At 41.1% G+C, this 26202-nt stretch overlaps 1 protein-coding gene across 5 annotated transcripts in view; it reads right to left on the bottom strand.

Moving 5' to 3' along the window:
* The window catches only part of WDFY4 (WDFY family member 4), a 144822-nt gene that overhangs the window by 80463 nt on the left and 38157 nt on the right, over positions 1-26202 (bottom strand). For all 5 annotated transcript variants that reach the window (XM_055793251.1, XM_013300522.3, XM_055793252.1 and 2 more), the window contains 23 exons: positions 25981-26093; positions 24808-25015; positions 24463-24539; positions 23535-23753; positions 22314-22498; positions 19585-19816; positions 17442-17593; positions 16817-16928; positions 16512-16702; positions 14826-14978; positions 14309-14382; positions 13314-13475; positions 11541-11632; positions 10405-10504; positions 9398-9603; positions 8622-8791; positions 7944-8069; positions 5794-5955; positions 5485-5682; positions 3892-4009; positions 3162-3319; positions 2487-2725; positions 926-1035 (listed from right to left, as the gene is read on the bottom strand). In XM_055793251.1, the coding sequence (XP_055649226.1) occupies positions 926-1035; positions 2487-2725; positions 3162-3319; positions 3892-4009; positions 5485-5682; positions 5794-5955; positions 7944-8069; positions 8622-8791; positions 9398-9603; positions 10405-10504; positions 11541-11632; positions 13314-13475; positions 14309-14382; positions 14826-14978; positions 16512-16702; positions 16817-16928; positions 17442-17593; positions 19585-19816; positions 22314-22498; positions 23535-23753; positions 24463-24539; positions 24808-25015; positions 25981-26093 (3557 nt within the window). The remainder of the gene's footprint in view (positions 1-925; positions 1036-2486; positions 2726-3161; positions 3320-3891; positions 4010-5484; positions 5683-5793; positions 5956-7943; positions 8070-8621; positions 8792-9397; positions 9604-10404; positions 10505-11540; positions 11633-13313; positions 13476-14308; positions 14383-14825; positions 14979-16511; positions 16703-16816; positions 16929-17441; positions 17594-19584; positions 19817-22313; positions 22499-23534; positions 23754-24462; positions 24540-24807; positions 25016-25980; positions 26094-26202) is intronic.

Below are 26202 nucleotides of genomic sequence, written 5' to 3'. Positions count from 1 at the left end.
GTAACAAGTCAAGCAAAAGAAAGCAAAAGCATCTCATTTGGAACAACACTGGTCCAGAGTAACTGCTGGAGACAGTTGGAGTTGCTCCATTTTTTCTACTGCCTTCAGAGGTTCTAAGCCAGACTAGTTAGTCTAATACAGAAAACAGCCGGACATTGCTTTCATTATATTTCAACTCCCTGAAAGAAACAAGTACGAGCAACAGATGATTCTAGCTGGTTTCTGCCTTGGAAAAAAACATCTCATCAGAATTTTGATGACGTTATTATCATACATAGAATGCTAAAGCACATAAAGGACACTCCTTTATGTTGCCAAACATCACTAAAGATGGCAGGGGGAAGGTAACCAAGTTGTGATACAATTTGACACAGTAACAGGATGCTGTACAAGGAAGTACTGAGCTGTTTTGTTGTATTTCCCTGCAAATTGAACTTGTTTGGTTGCATCATATCCAAGCCAATATATATATGTGTGTGTATATATATATATAAAGTATCACTCTGCTGCAGGGCTCAGCCAACAGCCCACACATTGAATCCAGCCCAAATTTTTCCAGTGTTTCTCTTAAAAGACCAAAACATTTCTTCCTGTGTACAACAGACAGACACAAGCTCCACATAGGCCTTGAAAACAGAAATAAAGCTACAAATATGTATCTGGGCACTGACACTGGTCACAACTTGGGGAAGAGATCTCCAAACTGATACCCATTACTCCTGAGGATGCGAGTGTGAATTCTGAATAAACAGGTATGATGCAAACAAGTAATTTTTAGCACTACTTTCCTTTCTCTGTGCTGTGCCTACAGTGCATATAGACCAAAGAAACAATTAAGTAGCACTTGCATAAGCTCTTCTGATAACTGTGTAGGCCAGGCACTTTCCTGCTCCATAAGCCAAAGAGAATATGTGCCATAATTTACCATCATCTGGAGTAGGCAGGCTGCCCTTTTCCTCTTCGCTGGGTGCAAGAAAAATCTGGTGATACAAAGCCAGCTTTGGTTCTGCGTCCACCCCAAAACCTTCTGCACAGCTGTGACACACACATACACACACACACACACACACAAAAAGAGAGGATGTGAGAAAACCAGACTCAGAACAAACTGAGGATAGCAAAAAAGCTAAAGGTATTTCTGCACATCCACTCCTACTTGATTAATTTAGTAAATCAATATTCCCAGGCTCAAGGGCTTATACCAATCACATGATACTGCAGGATTTACAGGAAGGGGGAACTAAACCACTGCCAGTCTGGTTTTCAAAGTTAAGAAGCAGTCAACAAGATCTTATGGATTGCTCTGTTGTACACACCTTATCCCTGCACTTCTTTGTGCACTTGTATCTAACATTCATCTCAATTAGCTGGAACACAGGGCTGTACTGATGTAGCCAGATTACATCCAGGTTTCTTGTACCTCCCCTGAGTACCCTGTATGCCATCTCTTTGCTCTGAATTTCTTCACTAGAAGTGTCTCCCATTATGTTGGAAACACTGCCTCATGGTACCCTACACCTGAACTGCTTACTAAGTTCTTTGCATCAATGATTGTTCCTTCAATTTATAAAGCACCTAGCACAAAACACCTACAAACCTTCACACCATGGTGTTAGTATCTACATGTGATTGTAATTGAAAGCATCACCACAGCCAAAAAAAGTTAGTGCTGCTTTGAGGGTGGGGTGGGGGGTATGACAGATAATTTACCAGATGGTAGGTAAAAGACCAGGAATTTCAGCACAGCAGTAATAAAATAAATGCAACAGACTTAGTTAAGGCAAACAGACAACCTGAACTTGGTCACAGAAGTACTGTCAATAATATATGTAACATCCTATGTTCTTTCAATCATAAATAGGCACTACTACATGGCAGAATCAAATCTCTTGGGTATGCAAAGCTGCAATTTTTATTTCTGATTTTCTTTTAAATACCACAATTCTGATTCCCTGGATTTGCTAAGTTTAGCTTTTGGATAACACCTCTTTAATTAATGTTTTAAAAAATTTTCTGCTCTTGGTACATATAAGCAATCCTTACACCACCCCAACACTTTGGGCCTGGGAATTATCATCTGGCTGGAATAAGAAGCATCAAGAAAAGACCTCAGGAAGTGCATCTCATTTCTGAGGTGATATTGTATTAACTGATTAAATTCTGACCTTCTAAGCAGTGCAGCAGGTTTTCACTGAAACAACAATCACCATTGTAGTGAATAAAGCACTAGCCAAAATAAACCCAGGAATATTCACAATCACCAAATGGATTACAGCCATCGTCTTGAGAACTGCAGTATCATGACCTCAGTATGAAACAGCACATTACAACATGTTGATAACAGTTGGGAAAAAATTCAGCTCAATCCAGTTTCTAGCATTTCCCCAGAATTGATATTACCTAATGTGAAATCTCCTCCTCTGCACCCACTCCCATAGATAACAGCACAGAGATGTAAACAAACATACTGAGATGAACATTTGTACCTGCCCGAATTCAACTGGCAAAGGCAGTACATTAGGCAGATGACAAAATTGTTATTGGAGTTGTAAGTCGCAAAAATAATGTCCCACTGCTCCTGCAGGACATTGAGAGTGTGCAAGACATTAAGCTGTTCAGGCAACGATTGTTGTGGTCGGGACAGGCAGTACAGGATGGCTCTGTTTAGACAGCTGTACAGGGCACTGAGAAGAACTTCCTTTTGCGAAACAGAGCTTTTTAAGACCTGTGAAAACACAAAACAGCAGAGTACTTAGCTTGCTCAGAGAACTCTCTCTCCCGGCATCAACTTCTCTCACTTCATTTAAGCTGTTGCAAACTTATTTTCCCTGAACTACCTGTTAGATACAAATTCAGTTTTTCTGTACTGCTGCTGAAGTCCCTGGAATTGTGTAAGAGATTAATTTATTCCTGTTTAACAACATGTACATAGCCAACAGACAGTGGCACAAAAGAGCTAACTATCCTTCCTTTATGCTGCACCATCTAGCCTTGATTGTCATTTAAAGCCATTATGTGCTCATGCAATAAACCCAGGAATATTCATAATCACCAAATGGATTACAGCCATCTTCTTGAGAACTGCAGTATCATGACCTCAGTATGAAACAGCACATTACAACATGTTGATAGCAGTTGGGAAAAAATGTCATGTGACTCACCCCCATAATCTGTTTGGCAGTGAAGATCAGGATTTGCTTGGGATCAGCAGCAAACATTCTGCTGTTCAGCTTCTCAACCAGCTTCTGAACAAAATAAGCAATATTCATCATGGATACAGGTGCAGTTGATTCTGAAGTGCCATGAGGATCACTGCTCCCTGGAGAGGATACAAGAGAGTTGATTATTCCAAAACAAGCTGAAATACAAAAATAAATAAATAAATTGAGAGATGTGAGGTTACCAGAGCAGAGAAGGAAAGTCTCACGCCATAATGTCTCAGAGTTGGGACCTGCCTAAAAACACTCTAGGTCTAGCAGAAATAACTTACTCAGTCTGGAAATGACAGCTCCATCCTAAGGACAGAACCAATCTCGCTAAAACATTATCATGAAGGACTTGTCCAAGTAATGACTCAGAAAGGAGAGCAGCAACTATTAAGTTATCAGGGTTATTTCCAGAAGCACTCAAGGATAAGCCTAGGTTTATTTCTAAGTAGTCTCTTTTTAATGTTCAGAATCTGTTCTTAAAAAGAGAGAAAAATATGAAGAGGCTGTCTAAAAAAATGGCAAAACTACAGTAATTTATGCAAACTGGTCTACAGCAGGAGTGAATGGGCAGTCCAGCCTGCTGAGCCGGACTGTCCTCCTAGCTACTGTTACCGAACTTTTCTAGCAATTACAGCTACATGCTAAATACTAGCTAGCTAATGTTCTGATTCTCATCACTCACCTCTTGGTCTTGTTTTCCCCTCACTTTGGCTGGTAACATGGAAGACATCCATAGGAGACAGCAAAACTTTTGTTTGAAAATGTCTCTTCTGTTCACTGGTGGCATCCTCTGGAGAAGCCTACATAGTGACCATATACATATTAGTACAGCAGAAAAACAGCCAGGAAAACAGACTCAAATTCCCTTTCAGCCTTTATTCGAAGATGTTTGCTTTCATTGGATCTTTGGCAGATTATTCCTGCCAAAAAATCAGATTCAGTAAAAGTTTTGCTCAAAGAAGTGAATAGAAATTTCAAGAGACACTCAGTACTATCTGAGATAATTCAAAATGCCCAATGTTTCCCTTAAACACCTAGGCACTGTGTTAAGAAAAGGAGGGGGAAAACAGCCCCAAAAGAGCAAGGACAATTACTCCACCTCACTTGCACACTAGCCCTTGGTGTGCAAGCTGAGAAGTTAGCTGTGACAGCTAATCCACAGTAATGTAAATCAGAGATCTGGTGTACTCCTCCATGCAAAGACAATGTGGCATCTCTCATGCAGAGTTCAGCAAGAGTGCATGTGTGGACAGTTAATGGGCAGCAGATGAGGTGGCAGTACCTCTTACCCTAGCTGGGAAAGCAGGAAATCTTATGCAGGTCTACACTCTAGGGGATCACCGTTGCCCTTTGCACACTGAACACAAACAAGGTTTTGCACAGGGCCAGAACTTAGGTTCACATGTGGTTCCCAAGAGATCTTGCCCTCAGGGAATTTAAGCTCCATTTGGCAGGCTCAGGATTCAGACAGTCAGAGGAGCCATCCTCTCTTTTAAACTGCACCAAGCCTTGGGATGTTAATGTATAAACCTTTAGGGAACTGCTGCTCTGCAAGATGATTTAAATCATGACAGCTGCAGTCAAGCTTATATTCATTACTATTTGTATTACTAAGCTAATTCTGCATCAGAACTCACATCTGGGACACTTGGGCTATTGACAATTTGGTGACGAAGCCTAAGTTTTCCATTTTCCCTTTATTCAGACTCTGATTCTTTCCAGTTCTTTGCGTGGTTGAAGTCCATAATTTGGACTCAGCTGCCACAGCTTGAATTAATCTGTACTAAAAGTGGAGACAGTTGTTTTTTGTTTATTTGAGCACTGAAAATAAATTATTGTCTCAAACATCAGTACACAGGAATGCTCCATGTGAAATTCTCTGTTCTCAACAAATCCAAGGGCTGCTTTACTGACAAGCAGGTATTACTAAGGAAAAAGGATTTTTTTTTCCACACCTGACTTCAATATTAAATGTTGCCTGCCTTTGTTGTTGTCTAAGGGCAGCATTTTCTTGGTTCAAATCAATGCAAAGCAGGCAGAAAAGGCCCTTCTTCCTTGTTGAAAAGGTAGTAATTCTGCTCTCTACATAGACTGTCCAGAACTGCCAGGTTGTAGTGCATGCTAAGAGCTGTGATCCCAGCCATGTCCTACACTGTTGAAAATGCTGACTGAATGCACCTCTCCATCACTGTCAGCACTTTTTTCACTAGGCCACTAGCAGGATGCCTCCTGTCCTTCCACCCTTAAAGCAAAGCCTCATGACTACGTTAGAGACCTCAAGAAGCAGCTCAAGTGGATGGCCTTGTTTGTTTGCTGGGATGTTAAGAAGACTGTCCATCAGGAGGACTCGCACAAAATCCCACACATGTTTCTTGGCAGGGTGGGGTAGGAGCAGGAAGGAGGAAGGATCAACACAGCCTTTCCCTTCAGCAATGGCTGGACCATCAGGAGTCAAAAGGTCTTCAGAGCCTCCCTGTGGAAGCAGACAGCAATGCATTTTAACTCATAATTCCTTCAAATTTTTTTTTCCTCCTAGCAACCCATTTCTGACCTGAAGGGCTTGTGCTGGCTCAGATGCACATACCTTGGGTGGTCCAGAATGGAAAGCAACCATAGCCAAAGTTTTCAAGAAGTCAGGACAATGCCACACAGGGTCCTGAGTATAACTGTGATAGATCAAGCACAGAAACTGGACAACGTTCCCTGGATAGGCAATCTCCCAGGAGGCTTCTGCATCTGCAATAGGCTGAACACAGACAAATGTGCATCTAGTCAAGGCAGCATTCCTCTCACTCACATAAACTCATCTTTTCTCATTTCCAGGTATTCCTAAGCAAATAAACAAACATGATGCGGCCACAGAGAAGTCAGGCAAGGCACAAGCAGTCAACTCCCAGCTTGTAGACTGAAGACACACCCAATCAGAAAGGTGGCATGTCCTTATCGAGAATGAACAAAATGGGTAATGCTATGGGTAAGATCCACCTATGTGTTCAGTAGTTCTTAAACATTCTTAAAGTTCTTAAAAATAAATCCAAGAGTATAGAGGGAGCTGGCATAGGAACTCGCCAAGCTGCTTTCCATTATTTATCAACAGTCCTGGCAAACTGGAGAGGTCCCAGAAGACTGGACTTTAGCCAATGTGACACTCATCTTCAGGAAGGAGGTTCCAGGGAACTACAGGACTGTCATCTTGATCTCAGTGCCAGGGAAGGTCGTGGAGCAGATCATCCTGAGCATCATCACATGGCACACACAGGACAACCTGGGTATCAGGCCCAGCTAGCATGGGTTTGTGAAAGCAGGTCCTGCTTGATGAACCTGGTCTCCCTCTACAAGATGACCCACCTAGCAGATGCGGGAAAGGCTGTGGATGTTGTCTACCTGGACCTTCATAAAGCCCTTGACACCATCTCCCACAGCATTCTCCTGGAGAAGTTGGCTGCTCATGGTGTGGATGGGTGTGCTCTGTGCTGGGTAAAAATCTGGTTAGATGGCTGAGCCTAAAGAGTGGTAATAACTGGAGTAACATCCATCTAGCTACCGGTCACAAGCGATGTTCCCCAGGGCTCAGTACTGGGCCAGTTCTGTTTAATCTCTTTATTGGCAATCTGGATGAGGGGATTGAGTGCCCCCTCAGTAAATTTGCAGATGACATCAAGCTGGACAGGAGTGTTGATGTGCTGGAGGGTAGGAAGGCTCTGCAGAGGGGTCTGGACAGGCTGGGCCGATGGGCTGAGGCCAGTTGTATGAGGTTCAACAATGCTCAGTGCCGGGTCCTGCCCGTGGGTCACAACAACCCCACACAGCCCCACAGGCTGGGGCAGAGCGGCTGGGAAGCTGCCTGGTGGAAAAGGCCCTGGGGGTGCTGGCTGATGGCTGGCTGAACATGGGCCAACAGTGTGCCCAGGTGGCCAAGGAGGCCAAGAGTATCCTGGCTTGTACCTGAAACACTGTGGGCAGCAGGACAAGATTGTGATTATCTCCCTGTACTCAGCACTGCTGAGGCCACACCTCAAATACTGTGTTCAGTTTTGGGCCCCTCACTTCAAGAGGGACGTAGAGGTCCTGGAGCATGTCCAGAGAAGGGCAACAAAGCTGGTGAAGGGTCTGAAGAACAAGTCCTGTGAGGAGTGGCTGAGGGAATTGGGGTTTTTTAGGATGGAGGAGACTCAGGGGAAATCTTATTGCTCTCTACAACTACCTGAAAGGAGGCTGTAGGGAGATGGGGGTAAGTCTCTTCTCCCAGATAACTAGTGATGGGACAAAAGAAAACTGACCCCAGTTACGCCAGGGGATGTTTAGATAGGATATTAGAAAAAATTTCTTCACTGAAAATGCAGTCAAGTATTGGAACAGGCTGCCCAGGGAGGTGGTAGAATCACCATCCCTGGAAGCATTTAAAAAATGCATAGATGCAGTGCTTAGGCACATGGTTTAGTGATGGACTTGCCAGTCCTGGGTGAACAGTTGGACTTGATGCTCTCAGTTATTTTCCAACCTAAATGATTCTATGAAATTCTATGAGCCCATCACATCATCTACTATGTAACATAACCAGGCCAATAGCTGTGCTGATGATTTGAAGTCCCTGCTCCCTGTTATACTCAATATTGCCCTGCGAGGGCAGAGGAAGGCTAGGGGTTACAGATAAAGACTGCTACTGACATCTGACACCCTCAGGCAATTCATTCTGCCGCTCACAATGCACTGTCCTTGCAACAAAACACTTACCTTGTCCACAGTGACTCTAACCATTTCCAGCAGTAAAGCAGCTGCCTCTCCACACAACCCAATCTTGAGGACGTTCTCTGTCAGGTGGTGCTGCAAGATCCACTGCAACATAGACTCAAGATCTTCCTACAACAGGCAGAGAGATATTTCAAGAAAAGATGGGAATTATATATGATACACCAAGAATAATGCCTACTTTCTCCACGTCAGAAAAAACCTAAACATGTTCACCTCCAGCAACTCCTCCCTCTCCTGTTAAATGTATTTCCCTAGGATAGCACTAATGGATTGTCCTCTTCAGAAATAACATCTTTGGCACTGCTGGGGAAAAAAATGCCTTATGGCTTCTCAGGACACTGGTAGAAGTACTCAGATTCACTAATTCTAGATTTTAATGAGCTTTGACAATGTAAGAACAGACAGGGAAGCTAATCTGAATTACCTTCTAAAGCACAGTAGTTAAACAGCATTTAACACCTGCATGAACAAGTTTGTTCGAAACAGAATTTCCTTAAATCAAAGCTAACTAACTTAACTTTATAAGTATGAATGACTAATTTTAACTATCACAAAAACCAAGGAGGGTTAACTTGCCTGAGAATCTTACAGAAATAGCTACAAAATGCCAAATTAGCACAGCAATAGCAGATTCATGCTTGTCCACTATTTTTTTCATACCTTGGCTGCTTCAGGTGGTTCAGACTGTGGAGTTGCCAGAAATAGCCCTGCTACGAGCAAGTAGATCTCAGGGATGTGGACATGATCAATCAGACATCTTTGCAACGTTGAAAACCCAAAAATCAAGGAGGAGTCATTGTCAGGCACTGGAGGATGAGTTTTTAAATTATCTTTAAAGGAAAAGGAAAACATTCTGAGGAAGTGCCTAAAAATGAATGCTGTCTCAGAGGAAGGATTACTGACCCAACTTTATCCTCATTTGCCTGTGTCCCAGGTCACTCAGTACTCTGCTAGGCTGCGATATCAACAATTTACAAAATTTCCTCAGACTAACAGACAACAATTTTTCCCACTATCACTTTTGTACTGGAGATCTTCCTTGAACTCTTCTTCCTTTCTCTTCCCTTTCTCAGAACCACAGGTCTAGTTATCAAAAAGCAATCTGAACAAATCTTAAAGAAACAGAAGGTTTCAGGGCACAAGCTGACATCTGAACACCTCACAGGTTTATCAACTAGCCTGATTTTATGCAAGAGAATAAAGGCCTGTCTCCCTGCAACTGCTAATTAGAAATGCCAGCTATTGTGCAAGGAAGAAGCAATGCTTTCCACTTTTTAGCACAGAAAAGCTGAAGTACTAGGAAAAGCTTGTCCTAGAAAGTAATACGATTTTCTTGGTCTAATATCAGTGGGTATTCTCCTATCACCTACTTCAGTGATCTCTCATCACTGAGCTGGATCCAGGAATTGTTTTGGGAGCATTAAACCAACACATACCCATTAGAATACTCAAGCCTGCAGAGCTGTTTTCCAGCCAGCGTCCAGCCACCATCCCCTCCTTGAATTTCTGCAGCAGCAAACGATTGTGGAGGAAGCACAGAAGTAGCTTCATTCCTAGCACAACTGTGCTAGAGTGCAGGTAGCTCTGTGTGAATAGCAGAAACCAGTCTGGCCCCAGCGCCAAAAATACCTCTTCTTGTTCCCTAGGACAATCAGGGAAATGAAAACACATGGTAGAAGACAGAAAGGAGATTTTATTTAAAATTGTGTCTCAGTGATTTAGAAACTGAAGTTTCTGTAGAAAAAAAATCTGATTCATCATACCACAACAGCGAATTACAAAGGTTTAACAACAGACTCATCCACACAGTTCAAGTCACTTAATTTCCACTAAATGCAACCTTACACTATCATCAGACAAAAAAGCTCATTAAGATGAAGCTGCTTCTGAGAGTGTGTATCAGTAACTGAGGTGAACTACATCACAGGCAAGATCTTTCAACCTACAAAATTCAGAATTCCAGTTTGAATTTTGAAGTCCAAGATAGGTTAAGTAATGAAAATGCACAGTTACAGCACCCAGCACTATGAACACTACATTTCAGTTATACAAGGTAGAACTATAGTAACTGAGTGCTCATGGTTATGATAGAGAGGTGGTAAGTAATCACACATTAGATTGAATTGATTTTCAAAGACAGGTGGGATTTCTTCAACCCTTGCAATGCAGAAGGAACAGCAATATCCGAGTTCCTCCTTTGAGACATTTTCTGAAAACACTGAACTTTTTCAAAATGGGTATCAGAGCGTGATCTGATCACATATCTATATGAATGCCACATAAATCACTGACAAAAAATAACTCTGAACCCAGTCTGCTCTTATGTACTATTTTGTTGAGACTCCAGTATTATCCAGTGTGTTTAGTCTGTGTCAAGCACCAGAAAGGAGGAAATCTAGAAGACAGTCATTTACCTATGCATTCCTAAATTGTTTCTACTTACTCAGAGGACAGGTGAAGTTTGTCTGAACGCATTACATCCAACAACATCTTAAGTAACTGGTTTCGAAGCCAGATTGTCTTTCCAGATGTTTGGCTTAAGGCTACAAATATCAGAAAGTAATAAAGAGTAATGAAGAGACAAAACATGTGTTCCATTGCTTTGATGAACAACCTTGTTTGCACCAGATTAGCCCAGTGGAAGTACTTATATCAGTCTTCTGTAGAGTAAAAAGATGCAGGCTTCAGATTTTAGACATAAGGATTCCTGCTAACATCAGAAATGACCAGTGCTTACATTGTCAAAGTCCATTCTTTAGAGTTACTTAAAACTCATTCAGACTACGTGTTGAATAATGATCCACAGGAAGCAATCTCAGGTTAACTAGAGAGGGTAACGAAAACAGGCAATCTGACTTGTATTGCCTAGCTGTGCTATCTATATACAGAGACTACAGTCATCATTGTCCCCTTAATACAATATACTGTTTAGAGGTGCAATAACCAATATAGTATCAACTGAAAGATCACAATGAAAGAGCCAGCTGACTGGAAGATCCCACACACTTGTTGTCAAAACAAAGCTGACATAAATACACAGAGACTTTAAAAGGTGCAGAGCTCCACATTATTATTTGCTACAACTGTTAAGTATAGCAAAATGTTCACAGAAAATCCAGGTTGCCAAGTGAAATTTTATTCCTCTTCATGGCCTAGTGTGTTAGTTTTGGGGCAATTTCAATTTTATGGCCTTCATTTCTGCATATATCTGTGAAATCCAGCATTGTGTAGGCTCTGGACAATGCAGCCAAAGTACTGCTGGCTTATTAGCAGAGAGAGGACAAAAGGGGAACTCCCTTAGCAGGAAAAGTATCTTGTGGTAGGTCAGGCCTTCCCAGATATATAAACAATGACTGTCACTTCACTATTCACATCAGGCCTTTGTGGTAATATAAGTTTTCCCCACAATTTCGTGTCACTTCACTGCAGCCTGCCCCTTTCCAGATGAAGTCATCTGAATTGTGTTTCTTCCTGCCACTGGAGGCAGAAACACTATGTTGTACTTAGGGTTCATCATGCCCTGGGGAAGAAGGGAAGTACTTTAGATATCAGAACACATACACCAGAGGTAGTTCTCACCTTCACTGGGCATCTCAGCCACACCGTCCAAGCAAATCTGATTTTCATCCACAGAAGAAGGTTTCAAAGTGTAAACAAGGAACAATCCAATCCTTGCAGAGAAAGAGGGAAGCAATTTTGGTTACCAGAAAGGCAGGCACTCATTTAATTACTTTGAGATTACATTCAAATCTCAATACTCATTAACAATGACTGTTAATGACAACCACTGGAAATTCTAATTGCTGCAGAAATAGCGTTGAAATAAGAATGCAAAAGTTCATAAACTAGGAAGAAAATAAGGACATTATCTACAAATGCAAGTAATAACTATTCTACTATGGAAACATTTTTCTCTCTTTCTTGATTTTAAAGGTGTTTCACCATGAGGAAAGCAATACTTAGTTACACTCTGTTCATACAAGATTCTGAACTGCCTGTGGCATTCAGACATCACTGTTATCACCACTTGGTTTCCAAGCACGCAGAGGAGAGCAGGTACTCAGGGAGGAGGACTGGAAATCTCTTTTCACCTGTAGTCAGCTTTAACGCATTACCTGGTTCTAAGGATAGACAGATTAATGTGACATACACACGTAGTGAAAGCATATAACCTCCTCCTGCCCAGAAGAAGGACATTTCTTAAGGGACAGATCACCACTTGTTCTGCAGGAATAGTCCACACCACAGTTTCCATCAGATGTGTAAAAAATCTGGGACCAGCAGAAATGCCAGCACCTTACAGTTCTGCTGAGAGCCTGCTGTAGTCTCTGCTGCCCCGGAGCTGGAAGGGTAGGGACTGCCTTTGTCCACTCGCTCAGCACTCATGGACCTGACAACTAATTAAATTACCATGCAATAACAAATCATGATATTTTGAGAAGAATGTTTATTCACACTCCTCACCATATGGTAAATTTGATATACTAACTCCACTACTCACACCTGTGTGAAAAAAGAATGTGATAACTCATACAAGCCCCAGGTAGGAACATACATACAGATAATTCTACAAAACAGCTGCAAGCAGTAAGTTCACATATTAGCTTACTCCGCAGTAACTACCTGATGTGCTCATACTCTTCAACAGAGCTAAAGTCTGACTGCAGAGACCACAGGTCTGACATGTAACTCTGTTTCTATGTTTTATTTGGACAAAGTGCTTTTAAAACAGAGCTCTCATCTGTGCAGTGCATTTCCCTGGAGTTAGGTGGCTGTAGACAGCACTGTGTGGACCTTCCTCAGTTCATAGGCTATAAGGTGATGCAACTAGGTTGGGAATATAAAATGAAGCAGTGCCTACGTTCTGTGGAAAGCAAACAAGGATTTAAGTGTTTTGCTTCATGAAATCCTGACTAACATACCTTAACTGAGCAAAATTCAAGAACAACAAGGATAGTTACTGGGATATAAGCCAAACCAACAGGATTAGGTACATAGTTCACCGGGGCCAAGTTGCAATACCATATCAACTGCAATACTTCAGAGGCAGGCTTTAATGAAATCAAATATTAAGTACAGACTTTGAGTAGTCCCAGTCATAACAGCATAACTGTTTGTGCCATCATTGTAAGAGTCACCACCCAAACCATCTTCACACAAATGTAAGGTTGGGATGAACTGTGTTTTGAAGGCATGAAAGAGTTTTTCATCACTGGGGATTCTGCAATTGTCAGATCTAGAGGCTCCTACCAAAGGTGAAGTGGAGGAAGTTCTACTATAGAGCCCTCTCCAACACTGGTAGAAATATAGCTCATCTGCAAACTGAGAAAAAGCTATGGACTTGAAGGTTACCTGAGAATATCCCTTGTGTTAAAGTACCCTTGCAACAGATGGGAGAGAATAGTGCAGGCCACAGTGATCCTGGAGTTACTGATTTCAGGATCATTGAAGAGGAAAATGAGCTTGGGCACCATTTGCACCTGGTGAGCAATTGCAGCATTCTGACATCCATCTCTGTAAAAAAGCACAGAGACTATTAAAAGCTTTTACTGGAAATAACAAAATTTGCTGGGTTTCAGCTAAGAAGATTCTCAGGTTGCACTGATACTTTGCACCTTTGGCTTCTAATGTTGGCGTGGCAACATTTCAAACTGTCAGACAAATTGAATATGTGTCAGCAAAGGAGATCTGAAGACTTCTCTGTGTGTTCTCTACCCTTCCTATATGTCCTCTCCCCCGGAAACGGCTGCATTTCAACAAGTTCAAAGAAAATAACATTATTGAATTTTCAAGCAGTGAGTTGGTGGTAATAAATGCTATTCCTGTAAAACTCAGCAAGGGACACCAGACAGCTCTGTAAAGAACTTTCTGGTACCAAAAAGAAGCAATCTAACGCTGTGATCTATTTTACTCCTCTGCCATGCTCTGTCACTTCAGATATATTTAACTCTACTACAGTTGATTAACAAAGTATATTGTTATAAAAAAAGTCTTCCTGGCTTGTGTTTTGGTTTTAAACACAACTTCAATTATACTTCTATTATTTCATATTCAGTTCTAACATTCAGATATCCCCCCCGCCCAGTAGACGTTTAAACTTCCATGGTACAGCAGTGGTTCCATGTAAACCAGGTCACCAGATAGCTTTTCCCAATCTGGCCCATCATCACCTCAGGGACTGATTAAATCACTAAATCCAGCCTTGAAAAAGCAATATAAAAATTATTAACTGCCAGAGTCCACTGATTCCAACTAGGATCGGACCCTTCATATTGATCTCACAGTTCCAGCTTCAGGTTACAGGTGAACATGCCCCACATTTCTGATTCAAACACTAGCTTGTATACCTGGAGGACTGCAAGATCTCCACAAGATGCGAAAAAAGAGCAAGGTCAAGATTTTCTGGTGCTTTCATCCAAAGCTGAAAGAAAAAGGAAAGCAGATGTTTTGCTGTTCTGCTGAGCAGAGAGGACAGTAACCTGTGGCAGAGAAACAGTTACAAGTAGTTCAGGAAGCGTAACATCATAAACTCTCGGTTGTTTCTGCAACGACAAACTGCAGGCACTCGGAAATCCCTGCCAGTGTGAGGAATGGCTGCTCCTGAGCTAGCCCTGAGGAGCAGGCCCTCAGGGACTGTAAGAAAACTTCAGAAATTGCACTAGGGAAGAGTGGGGAGCCATGGTGACAGAGAACCTGCCATTCCAGGAGCTACCACCTCCCCAGGTGAGCCTCAGTGTGGAAAATCACCACACACCACCCCATCCCAAATACTGGGTCCAGGAGGTGCTGTGAACAAACCAAACTTCATACTATAAAGCCACCTGTAGTACAGCCAAACCCACAAAGCCACATCAAGAGTTTTACCTCGAAGTTGCAGAGAACATACTGGAATGCACTATAGTTCTTGATGACTGAAGACTCAAAGCCAAGTTCAGCTGTACCCACTAGGGAGAACATTAACTGTAAAATCCTGTTGTTTAACAGCTGTGTCTTACTCTTCAATAGATACGCCAGCAACTGAAAATAAAGACTTAGTAAGTATCTGCTGAGTATAAATCTGTTTATAAACTAATATACAACACTTTAATTCAAGACAAATACACAGTTTACTTGGCTGTAGTAGTCATGCATGCATACATCTTACATAAGCATCATGAAGAAAGTAAAGATTTCAGTCCAGGCATAAAATCTTGTGCAGTAGGTGAAAAGGTAAGTTTTTGAAGGAATTTGACAACTCTGTGGCATTGAAGAGAAGCAAAATGCATGCCATACTATGTTGAATGGAATTTACAAAAAGTAACATACAAATATAATTGTAAATAACTACAGTAAGTTTTCTACACTGTTCTTCATGGGTATATTCTTAGTTGCTTGCAAATGGTATTAGTTAAAAAAAAATTCATGTTGACCTCTTCAAATAAAAGGCATGTGTGAAACATTGCCAGTTTCTCAAATGAGTTTATCTTTGATCATGAAATGAATTCCTGATACACTGAGAAAAACGTTCAGAAAGCCACTACTTTTTGATTAGGTTGGGAGGAATACTCATTTGAAACTACATATGAAGGCATGTTTATTAGTTGGCTGTTTGGAAAAAAGTTTCAGACATCCAAACAAAGAGCAAAACCACTCCATCACAACATGGTGATCTGTCAGGTGAGCACAAAGTCAAAAGGAACAGCTCATACACAATCTAAAGGCTGGCATTCACCTACAAGAAAGGATTGGGCAAGCAATATTGAAGTATGAATCAGGATCAGTTTATGAAGTATTCACAAATTGGGAAAATGGAAACTTTATAATAAACCATTCATGAAACCCTACTGTTATGAGTCTTGTTTGGAACCATCTCTGTTAAAGAGCCTTCTCTGTTCTATAAGACTCTGTTTAGCCCACACAGCATAAAGTAAATGATACTGAACTGAAACTTCACACCTGAGCCTTAAGCCATCCAATATTACATACATAATACTTTAATAAAAACAAACTCTTCAGTCTGAACAGCTTTGAGGTTGAGAGATTTTAGGGATTTTAGGAATTTAGGAAAGACCTAATCAACAAAATCCAGACAGCACTTATTTATATCAGCACAATTCCTAATACACAGTGAAGACTGAGCCACAGGAATTCACCGTCAGCCTGCCTTGGGCAGTCTGTGAAGAGGAGTCTTAGGCTGGATGAGCCAAGAGGAGGATGCAGACCTGTCTGAGAAGTAGTCTCTCGTGGGAGGGATCAAGTATGTTAGTAAAATGTGAAGAGTGGGTCACTCACAAATCTGCTGCACCGGTTTATTTAGTTTATTAGTTCACATCTGACCAAGAAGCACCTGTTCTCACCTTTCCATCAGCAGACAATGCTGTTAGAGAGATTCCAAGCACAGAATTTAGAGCACTATCCTGTAACACCCTCACAAAGATCTCATCGCTTACAAAGTTACAAGCATAAGTGCTAATAACCAGGATATGTTTGGTTCATTGACATCGATAGGTTTTGGGGTAAAGTTTTCCAAGTGAAAGACTATAACTAGTATGAATGAACAAGGGTATCTACCTGGTATCCATGCATGTGCCTCATCAATTTTTCACTCATTGGGCTGCTGTTCAGGATAGAGTTCAGAACTTTGACAGCTGCATACATGGTGTGGTCATCACGGGCCATAGCAATGAGACCCAGGAGAATGGCAGGGCCTCCAATAAAGTTCAGGCTAGTAGTGGCTGGAGAGGACTGGAACACTCTTACCCCTAGAAAATTACAGTGTTACTCTACCAGAAAGTTACATGGAATAAATCTGTTATTTGACAGAGGAGAGGCCCAACTCTTAAAAAATATGAAACATTAAGGCATAGTGCATTTACCATATTGGCCAACAGCAACTGACCCAATAGTCCGCAAGGAACCAGAGAGATGTCCAGCAATATTTTTAGCTAGGAATACTGGAGATGAATTGTCCCGAGAGTTAATCCCAATCTAAAACAGTAAGAAAAACCATGGTAATATGGGGGAGACAAAAAGTAACAAACAGAACCTCTAATAATTTAGATTATTTTATTACTTTTAGACTATGAAAACCATTTTTTCCCTTAAATGTTGATTGTTAGGACAAACATTCACCACCTAAAATATCCCGCAACTGCATTACTTTGACATGTCAGTATCATTGGCCATAAAGCTAGAATAGCATGTGAAAGGTCACTGTGAAGGCATTAAGATACCACAGACTGAAACAAATTATCATTAGACCTGCAAACTGTGCCTTCTGTTGCTGTTTCAAGCAAAGTTTTTAACACTGTCTCATTGTCCAATCTACTCCTCTCCACAGATGAAAACAAAACAGTGGGTATAATGGAGTTATGAAATGAGAAGCTGGGGAAAAAATAAATCACTGAAGATCCACAACTAACAAAGTCACAAATTTTGCTGTAGGAAATCAAACAGAAACAAGAAAAAGTGTGTTTAAGACAAATGAGGGAAATTTGTGACCTCTTTGGCAATCAGCCGGCCATCCACTTCATTGTAGGAGCTCTTTATATCTTGGACCGTAGTGAGAGATGAGCACACGGCATTGATTCCAAAAGAAATCTTCTCTTCTGCCACCAGAGGTGTAGGATTATGATCACTGTACTGATCCTCACCTAAAACAAGAAAAAGTATAAATCTCTGAAGGAACTTCACATGCTCAACATATGACACATGAGAGAGGCAGATGAAAAATAACCAGAGGAAATGAAAGCTTAGATAGGAATTTGATTTTGACTCAACTATAATCAGAAAAAAGCCCTCACCCTTTGCAACACAGTCCATAGGAGCTTGCCACTGTAAGCACCAATAGGAGATGTGCTTGGCTTGTCTCCTCTGGTTACTGCTTTGTGTAGATCCTACATCCTCTCCCAGTATCTCATGAAGCTCAGAAAAGTACAGAATAAACTTTCCTCTGTCCACACAATACAAACAAACTTTCTGGGCAGAGAAAACATTTCAGAGGCCTTCCATGTTACTGGGAGCTTTCTCAGGGGTACTAGGAGCAAGGATTAATGTGGAAGCAAAAAGGACAAAGGCAAAAGTTCAGAGCTGCCAACCCACAACATATAAGAAGCCTCTAAAAGGTACCAGGTTCAGCAGTTTAATGATTGAAATTCTCACATGCTTTTATTTAAAGATTTTTCTATTCCTGCTTGCATTTGGAAAAAAACTATGTGTACCTTTTTTAAAAAAAGAAAAAATATATTTTTGACAATTTTATAGACTGTGAAAACAGTTGGTTTATGAAAATGTTTACTAATCCTGTTGAAAAAGCCCTTATAGGCAAAAAGCATTAGCATGTATTCCACATGAAGATTAACTTGAAGTAAATGCCCCAAGACCGTGTCACCTATTTCCCTTCCAGTAGGACACAAACTTACGGCTAAGCCTCTGCACAGCTGCTGCTGATTAGGGAGTAGGAAGGAGATACTGGTGAGATGGGACACAACACCACTGCAACAATTCAAACTGCTGTTTGTAACAAGGTCATAAATCCATTTTAAGGAACAAACCATAATATTTTTGGGGTTTGTGCTGAAATTTTAAAAGTAAAAATTGCCATTAGAAAAGTTTCTTTTTGTGTGTTTTGGTGGAATAGAGAGATATTAGGTAACAGTTCCCTTCCCTGAGCTCCCCCCACCCCAAAAAGAAAGAAATAGGGAAGAAAGATATTTTTCCACAATTATGAAATTACATCTTGTATAACGCCCCATGATTTCCCTGCATCAGGGCATCACTGGAGTCAGATGGCTACAATCCATGATTAGTTGGTAGTAAAGCGCAGCTGGGAAGACCAGTTAGTAGAGAACAAGCACCCCAGACTTCAGAAAGACTCAACACTTCAACAAACCTCCTGACTTCTGTTGGTAACATTTTTACTGTAGGCCTGTATTTTGATATAATTTCTCTTTCAACAACCCCTTCTCATGCTTTACTTAGAGTTTTTTTTTAGTCTAGATAGACGGCATTCTGAAGGAGTATTTTCAGCCAGTCTTTTCACTTCGCTTTAGGCTGGAGCATTACCAGCTGAGATTATTCTGCTCTTTTCAAATGGGAGACGATCATCCCCATTTTACCCCAAGCTGTAGTACAGAGGTGAATGAACAGTAATCAATAACTGAAATGTTTTGTCTGCCTGTTTAATAATTGAAGCTAACAGTACACTTTAGTTAAAAAGCCTCTTCATTAAATGGAATGTAACTTACTCCCCTATCCCTCTCTCCCCTGTGCTCTCCCCTACTCTGCAGACATCTGCAATTAAAGATGATGCTTCTTTTTCTGTAGCACCATAAATGTAGAACACCTCAGTCAAAGCTGCTGCTTTAATGTTTGTCCAACAGAAATTGCAATCTTCCATCTCCTCAAGGACATGTTATCCCTCTTCACTCTCCAGCTCCCTCTGCTGCTTGATTCCTGCCCTTCTCTTTCTGCCCATTTTACCGTATGGTAGAAGATTCTCATCGTATCTTACTACACTCAGTAATGCAGAGTTCCAGGCTTTTAAAGCAAGCTCTAGGCACAACTGGAATACTAATAATAGATTATAAGAACAAAAAGAGCATTGCCCTGACAAATAGTGGTGGATATGAGAATTATCACATACCTTGAAGCTGTACTGCTTGGAAATTGCTAAAATACTGTGGGCCAAGCTTATTAATCACCTCCATTGCTTCCACAGAGATGGCTTCTTCAAACAAGTACGTAGGGCCAAGGCGCCAGGTCAAGGAGGACATCTGTTTCCAAATTTGAGGAGTAGCTATGTATCCATAGACATCAATAAAGGAAGAGGGTTCCACGGAAATACAGCTACCTGGTAAGGGCTGGAGATACTGCATCTGCAACAGAGGAAGAATTCACTAAGGGGACAGAATACACTTGGGGTCCCTCACTGTTTTGACCCTGCAAGGTATGCCTGCCACCTCTTTCCTCAATGGAGTCTTACTCAGCTGTGCAACACAATTACCAACTGCTGTTTAGAAACTGGATTTTCAGAAGCATCACAGACATAAGCATTTTACAAAGTTCAAGCCTACTTTTTTGTTTAAAAAGCACAGTCAAAATCATTTCAAGTACTGGCAAAGAAATCCTCTCTCGACCACAGACTTATTTTTCCTGTTCTAAGCTTCATAACTCAGACTGTGACTTTTAATATAGAAAGCCAGGTTACAGATCACACTTTGTACTAGGCACCTAGATAATAAACAGGTTTTGAAGAACGTAGGGTATCAAGGTGCATCAGTTAGCTTCAGTCAAAGCAACATAGTTTAAGAAATTGCACCATTCATTTTTGGTATCAAAATAAGGATTGTGCCTCCTAAATTAAGTCTATTATTCCATTTATATGTGGAAAGCTCTAACAGGAAGTAGATGGAATTTTTTTCATAGGGAGAAACTATACTGTACTTCAGGGCTTAGCTCTGCCTTTAACAATTTGCTGTTAAGATGGGACTCCTAGTGTTTACAGATCTCTGACTACTGAAGTTAGAAGACAGGGGTGGGCAATATTAGTATGTAGGACTTGATACTTGAGTGAACAAATAGGCTTGATGCAATGCAGTAACCCCCACCCCCCAGCTCCACAACCCCAAAATAGCTTTTGGTATTGTTAACAACCTTTGTGCAATTCTAATTTCTTACACAATCTTTTCTTCACTGTAGACATTAAGACAAAGGCTTGCATCATGTCAGAGACCCCAGCACTGGGACAACCTTTTATTTACTAAAGGCTTGTTTTATTTATTATGAGCTGTTTCACTGTATGTTAAACACAGTTGCTGTGAATTCTTTAATCAATTGCAATGCTTAGGCCTAGTTTTATTGATGACTTTCAGTCTCATTTGAAGGAAAGCAAATGAAATTAAATTTTCATTCTTGAAATGGATATAGGTCCCAAAAGGCATTTAGAAGACAGATCATTTTTCTCAAGTATGGGAAAGAGAATATTTGGAATTAAACAGGTTGTTTTTACAAGGGAAATATAAACACAGAAGTTAGCTTCATGTGTGTTGAGATTGATTTGAAATATGGGAACAAGAAAGAAGAGACCAAGGTTACAAGTCTCAATTAATAAAAGAATACTATTCAAAAACAAAACCAGAAAACCACCACACCAACCAGACCTGCAACAGACATAGTCTGCATTTTCAACATTACCAGCCTGGAGCATTCAAATTCCAAAAATCAAATCTCAGAAATAATTTGAGATTAGGTTCAAAACTAGAAGCATGATGATAATAACAAACTACGGGCTCTTCTCATTTATCCTGCAGGTTATGAACACTTCAGGTACATTTGCATTGCTTTCTTGTGGTATCTTGTGCAACCTCAGATATCCACTATTTCAGAACTGACTCCTATGCAACAAGAAGATGACAAGAAGTGGTACATTAGGGGAAATACTAGCTACGCCAACATTTGCAATGAACTCCTGCGTAGATATTAATGAAATTTACAAATTTCTCCTAACTGAAACACTTCTTTCATTTCCATTAACTCGAAAAAAAGAAGTATTTTAATTCAAGAGCTATCTTACACATTGAACAACTAACCTGGAGGAACATCGATCTGTTCCTGAGTGCCTAGCGTGACAATGGGGAAAAAGGCCACTGACTCATCAACTGATTGTTCAATGGGTGTAAGAGGAAGAGGACAGCTTGAAACATGCCCATGTAAGATGCTTGAGGAAATTCCATCCATCTTAGGATTCCTGTAAAGAGCTGGCCAGTCACAGAAGCTCATTTCTCAACAACCTTACTGCTTTTTCAGGCCTTTATTGAAAAATGGAGGCTTCCTACATAACCCATTGCCTTTGCAGGTTTCAGCCTAAGCTCAAAGCACCGTCAGTGTAGGGTTCTCTGTTCACACCTGAATGTGATGTACCTTTTATAGCTGACAACTTCTGAAAATCTTGGGTGTAAACTGAGAGATCCTCAAAATCACTAGTCAGTTCAGAAGATTTTGGCCTAAGGGTAGAAGTGAATTTCATCAACATAACCCTGAGCTACCTGCATACTAGGTAACCACAACTCTCAGATGAGCATCACCACTGAAAATTACCCTGGTTATCTGCATGCTGAGGGAAGAGGAACTAGTTCCAAGCATCAGTATAAACCGATAACATACTTCTCAGGAGCAGCACAAATACAGCTTGGTTTGTATGGATTTCTGACTCTACTCATGCACAGTGCAGAGTGGCAGATGTTATATATGCAGATCACTGTGCTTTGAGTCTCTTAGGTTAATACTGAGAAGCCATGGTACGTGCATGGGGAGATGAAAATAAAAGCAATGAAAGACAAATGTCAGGCACAAGATCTATCAAACAGCCTTTACCTTTGCAGAGCCAAGCATCTGACCATTTATATAAGCTGACACAATGCAGTTCTTCTTTGCTTCCTTAGCAACTGTTACTGTGAGATGATGCCACTGGCCGGTGACCATCAGCTTGCCGCAGCCAAACTGGACTTGCCCTGGAAATTGGGAGGGATTTAAGACCTCATCCTCAGGTTCCATGATATCTGTAGGAGTAAAAACAAGGGGAAGTAAACAAAGTCTCTCACTTTCCCCTGCCTCTGGAACACAGCTATAAAGTGTGACACAAAGAACATGACTCTCTGTAGGTATACAGTGATTTGGTGCTATTCTGTTCAAGGTTTTTAAAACCTTCCCTGAAGATCTATTATCAGGATCTGAGACTTGCACAACTCTCAAGATTCTTCCAGCATCCGATGTGCTGTACTCCCAAATAACACCTACCTCAATGCTGCAAAGCTAGACTGAACTAGGACAAAGCCAATATATTCTCTAAGAGGAGAACCCCTCAGGATGTTCACCGAGTTAGCTGACACAGAAAAAAAATTCCTAGTGAATTCATGAGATGATAAACCTCTGTACATTAATTTGTAGTTTTTAGGAAAAGAGGTAAGCTGGGACTTTTAACATCATCTAAGAGAACTGGAGCACTCACACAATGCCAGCTGTGCATGAAAAAACCCAGCTACTGTTCCCACTCTATTCTCAAACCTCTGCAATGTTCAATCACATTCACATTTGAAGTGTCTACTGTATTCAATAAGGAGAAAGGGATAAATGTCAACAAGGAAAACAGATTAATAGGCTGGCATGATAGAAAACATCCTAAGAGTGAGGAAAAGTAATGTGCTGTTTGATTAGGAAGGTAGATCACTCCCAAACTCCTCAGTCCTACTCTCCAAACTTGCCCACTGCCACACAGAACAGGCAGGGATCAGCTGGTTTAAATCCAGTTCCCACAACTGCACACAACCACATAACTGACATTCAAAAGTCTTCCTTGGAATATCTGTAATTTTTATTATGTATTGCATGCCATAGAATAATTCTCAATGCCTACGGCAAACCTAAAACTGAAATATGACCAAGAATTACAATCACAACAGGGTGACAGAAGGAAAATGAAGAGATAAAGAAGTCTCACTAATGTTCTGGGTACTTATAAGAAGACGAAATTTGTTCATGAAAAATTCCAGATAATCAGAGAATACAGCACTGCAGCTTAACTGAGAAGAGCCTTACCAAGTGGCTGAAATTCCACTTCTTCTGTGGAAATGACCAAAGAAAGATCCTGTGGGAAGAAGCTTACTGAAAAGCAAACAAATTCTTGTTCTGTTCTTGACATATGCCTCACAACTGTGAGGAAACGGACTGGGTGATTGTTGTGCACCAAACCAAACTTGCTAACCAGAAACCAGCATGAGAGCGTCAGGCCACTTGAGGGAGGGAACATTCTGGTTCCTGTAGGCAGGAAAAAAAAAGGCAGTAAGGAAGCTGGTTTCCCTGTGCAGACATTAGCAACCTGCTTTCTGTTTCATCTGCAGCCCAAACCATGTAAGAACCAATATTAGAATATGAGGTTTAATTTCTGTTCTGTTCTATTAGATTTCACTGCCTATCTTCAATATCATACAGATTGCATATGTGAGTGTGTACATATGTATAAATGACCTAAAATTAACTGATGAGAAATGACTACTAGATCTCTATACCACAGAGCTGATCAGTTGGGAAGCACTGAGCCAGAAACAAGTTTTCTCAAAGTTCACAAAATTCAGGAAGCAAAAGCTACAGCCATTTCACAGTTCACTCATAGATTTTTATCTATAGAAGAACCTCATTTCATGTTAAGTGACAGTTTTTATTCCTTCTGGGGAAGGTAACCCAGAAATCTCATGACTTCTACTTGTTAAGACCGTTTTTTTCAGCAGTTTGCTTTGAATTTGTACCGCTAATGTTAATGTTAAAGCATCACACTATTAAGCTGCGTCTGGCAGTGTATTTTGGTGAGCAGTCTGAGTTATACAGCTCAGAGCTGGACTGGGATACAGACAGAAGTGTATTGAAATACACAGCTTATTTGCTGCCATTTCTTACACATGTTGAATGCTTTAAGTGGTGCTGAAACGTCAGTGCTTTCAGGAAGCTGTACATGAGTCAGAGTGCTTACCCATGCCAATTCCTCCTGAGACAGATTGCTCTGCACTGGGTCCCATGACAGTGGCCAAGGTAGGGAGGTATAAACACCTACAAAAGCAAGAAGGCACCCATCCATCAGAAACATAAAATTATCCCTGAAGGTCACCAGTGACTTAATAATGCAGCATCACAGTAGCAAGCCAGAGCTTAGGCTATCAGCAATAAGACAGTAACAAAATTGTTTGGCAACATTGCTGCAAGGAAGGCAGTGTTAGGACACAAGGATTGACTAAGATGGAGAGCGCTGGTTGCCGTGTCCAGAATAAGGGCTTGGAGTCTGCAGAGCAGCTAAACAGGAAACCAACAGCAGCAATACCCGTATCCTTCCATGGACATGTCAAACTCCACAAAAGATGGAGCCAAAGCAGTACTGCGGAGCTGGAAGTTTCGAGGTGACGTCATGGAGATGAGACTCATTGCAGTCTGGAGTGCCAATGCAGATCCCTTAGACACCCAAGCACAGCTGCTGACAGGCACAGCTGTCTGAGGATCGGTTTTATTGTCCACCATGTCCTCTTTTGAACCTACAAGATCAACACAGTGCCTAACCAAATCAGTGTCTGCAATACCGTTTCAGCCACAGGCTTTGCCCATATTCATCACTGCTAAGAACAGATCTGCATGCTCTTCAAATAACACATCCTCAGCAGCCTGCAGAAATACTCAGCAATACACAAAAATATTGCACTGAAGGAATTTCAAAATGGGAGGCTGGCAGGAGACATGAGCTTACACAAGCCATATTTTCTCCCCACACATCTTTAGGTAGCTCCAAACTTCAACCCTAGTTCCTGACCCATTGCTTCCATTTTTCGTATACACAGAACATTCTGTGGTTATATATTCTGCCATAACAGAACAGTTAGAACTAACACATGGGAGAGGATCTAAAGAATGACTTCAAAGAACATAAGACCCAAATTTGTACCATTCTGTACCAGGTGTCCCATAGGCATGAGAACAGTTTAAGTGCCAAATACTACTACTGTAGCCTTTCACCTGCAAAATATGTTAGAACAGAGAAAGGACTTGGATAGAAAATCACCTGTATAAGCAAGATAGATTACACCTTAGGGTATCCTAAGAATTCCAAAAAGCAATGTTCTTTATTTACATATTTATTCTAGTTCTAGCTATAAACCACAGGGAAAATATGCTGCAAACCCAGGAAACACTGCCCTTGTTTTGTGGAATATGATTAGTAGTTTTATAGATCATTCCCATGTCTGATGCAGCCAAGTCTGAGTCTATATCAGCATCTGGCTTGAGCACATGTATTATAATTTGATCTCTACTCATCATTAGATCAACTTTCAGTGTCAGTCAAGTATCACCCAACCTGGGCAATGCCCTCTGTAAAACACCCATACATACTCCACTTTCACTGACTATCTTGGAGCAACCTACTCCAACAGCATTTTCCTGTCATTACAGAGACATCTATGACCCAGCCACTGTATCAGCAACAGGCTGTTCATGGTGTGATTACCTTCATTCCACACTGCATTAGCTGAATCACTCCCCTGACATGAAAGGACCTCAGTCTTGTTTGTGCTGGGCCTGGAAGGCAGTGACAGAGAACCTCCCAACCAAAGAAATTGCCTAACATGAAAAAAAAAGGAGAAAGCAACCAAAAAAAGGAGAACAATCAACTCTGGACACTGGACTCATAGCAACTCTGCAAATATAGCTCATCCCTCTGAGGACCAAC

The sequence above is a fragment of the Falco peregrinus genome, chromosome 1 (genome assembly GCF_023634155.1).
Source record: "Falco peregrinus isolate bFalPer1 chromosome 1, bFalPer1.pri, whole genome shotgun sequence".
Classification (NCBI taxonomy): Eukaryota; Metazoa; Chordata; class Aves; order Falconiformes; family Falconidae; genus Falco; species Falco peregrinus.
Note: the sequence above shows the minus strand (reverse complement) of the source record. Positions and strands in the feature narration are given on the sequence as shown.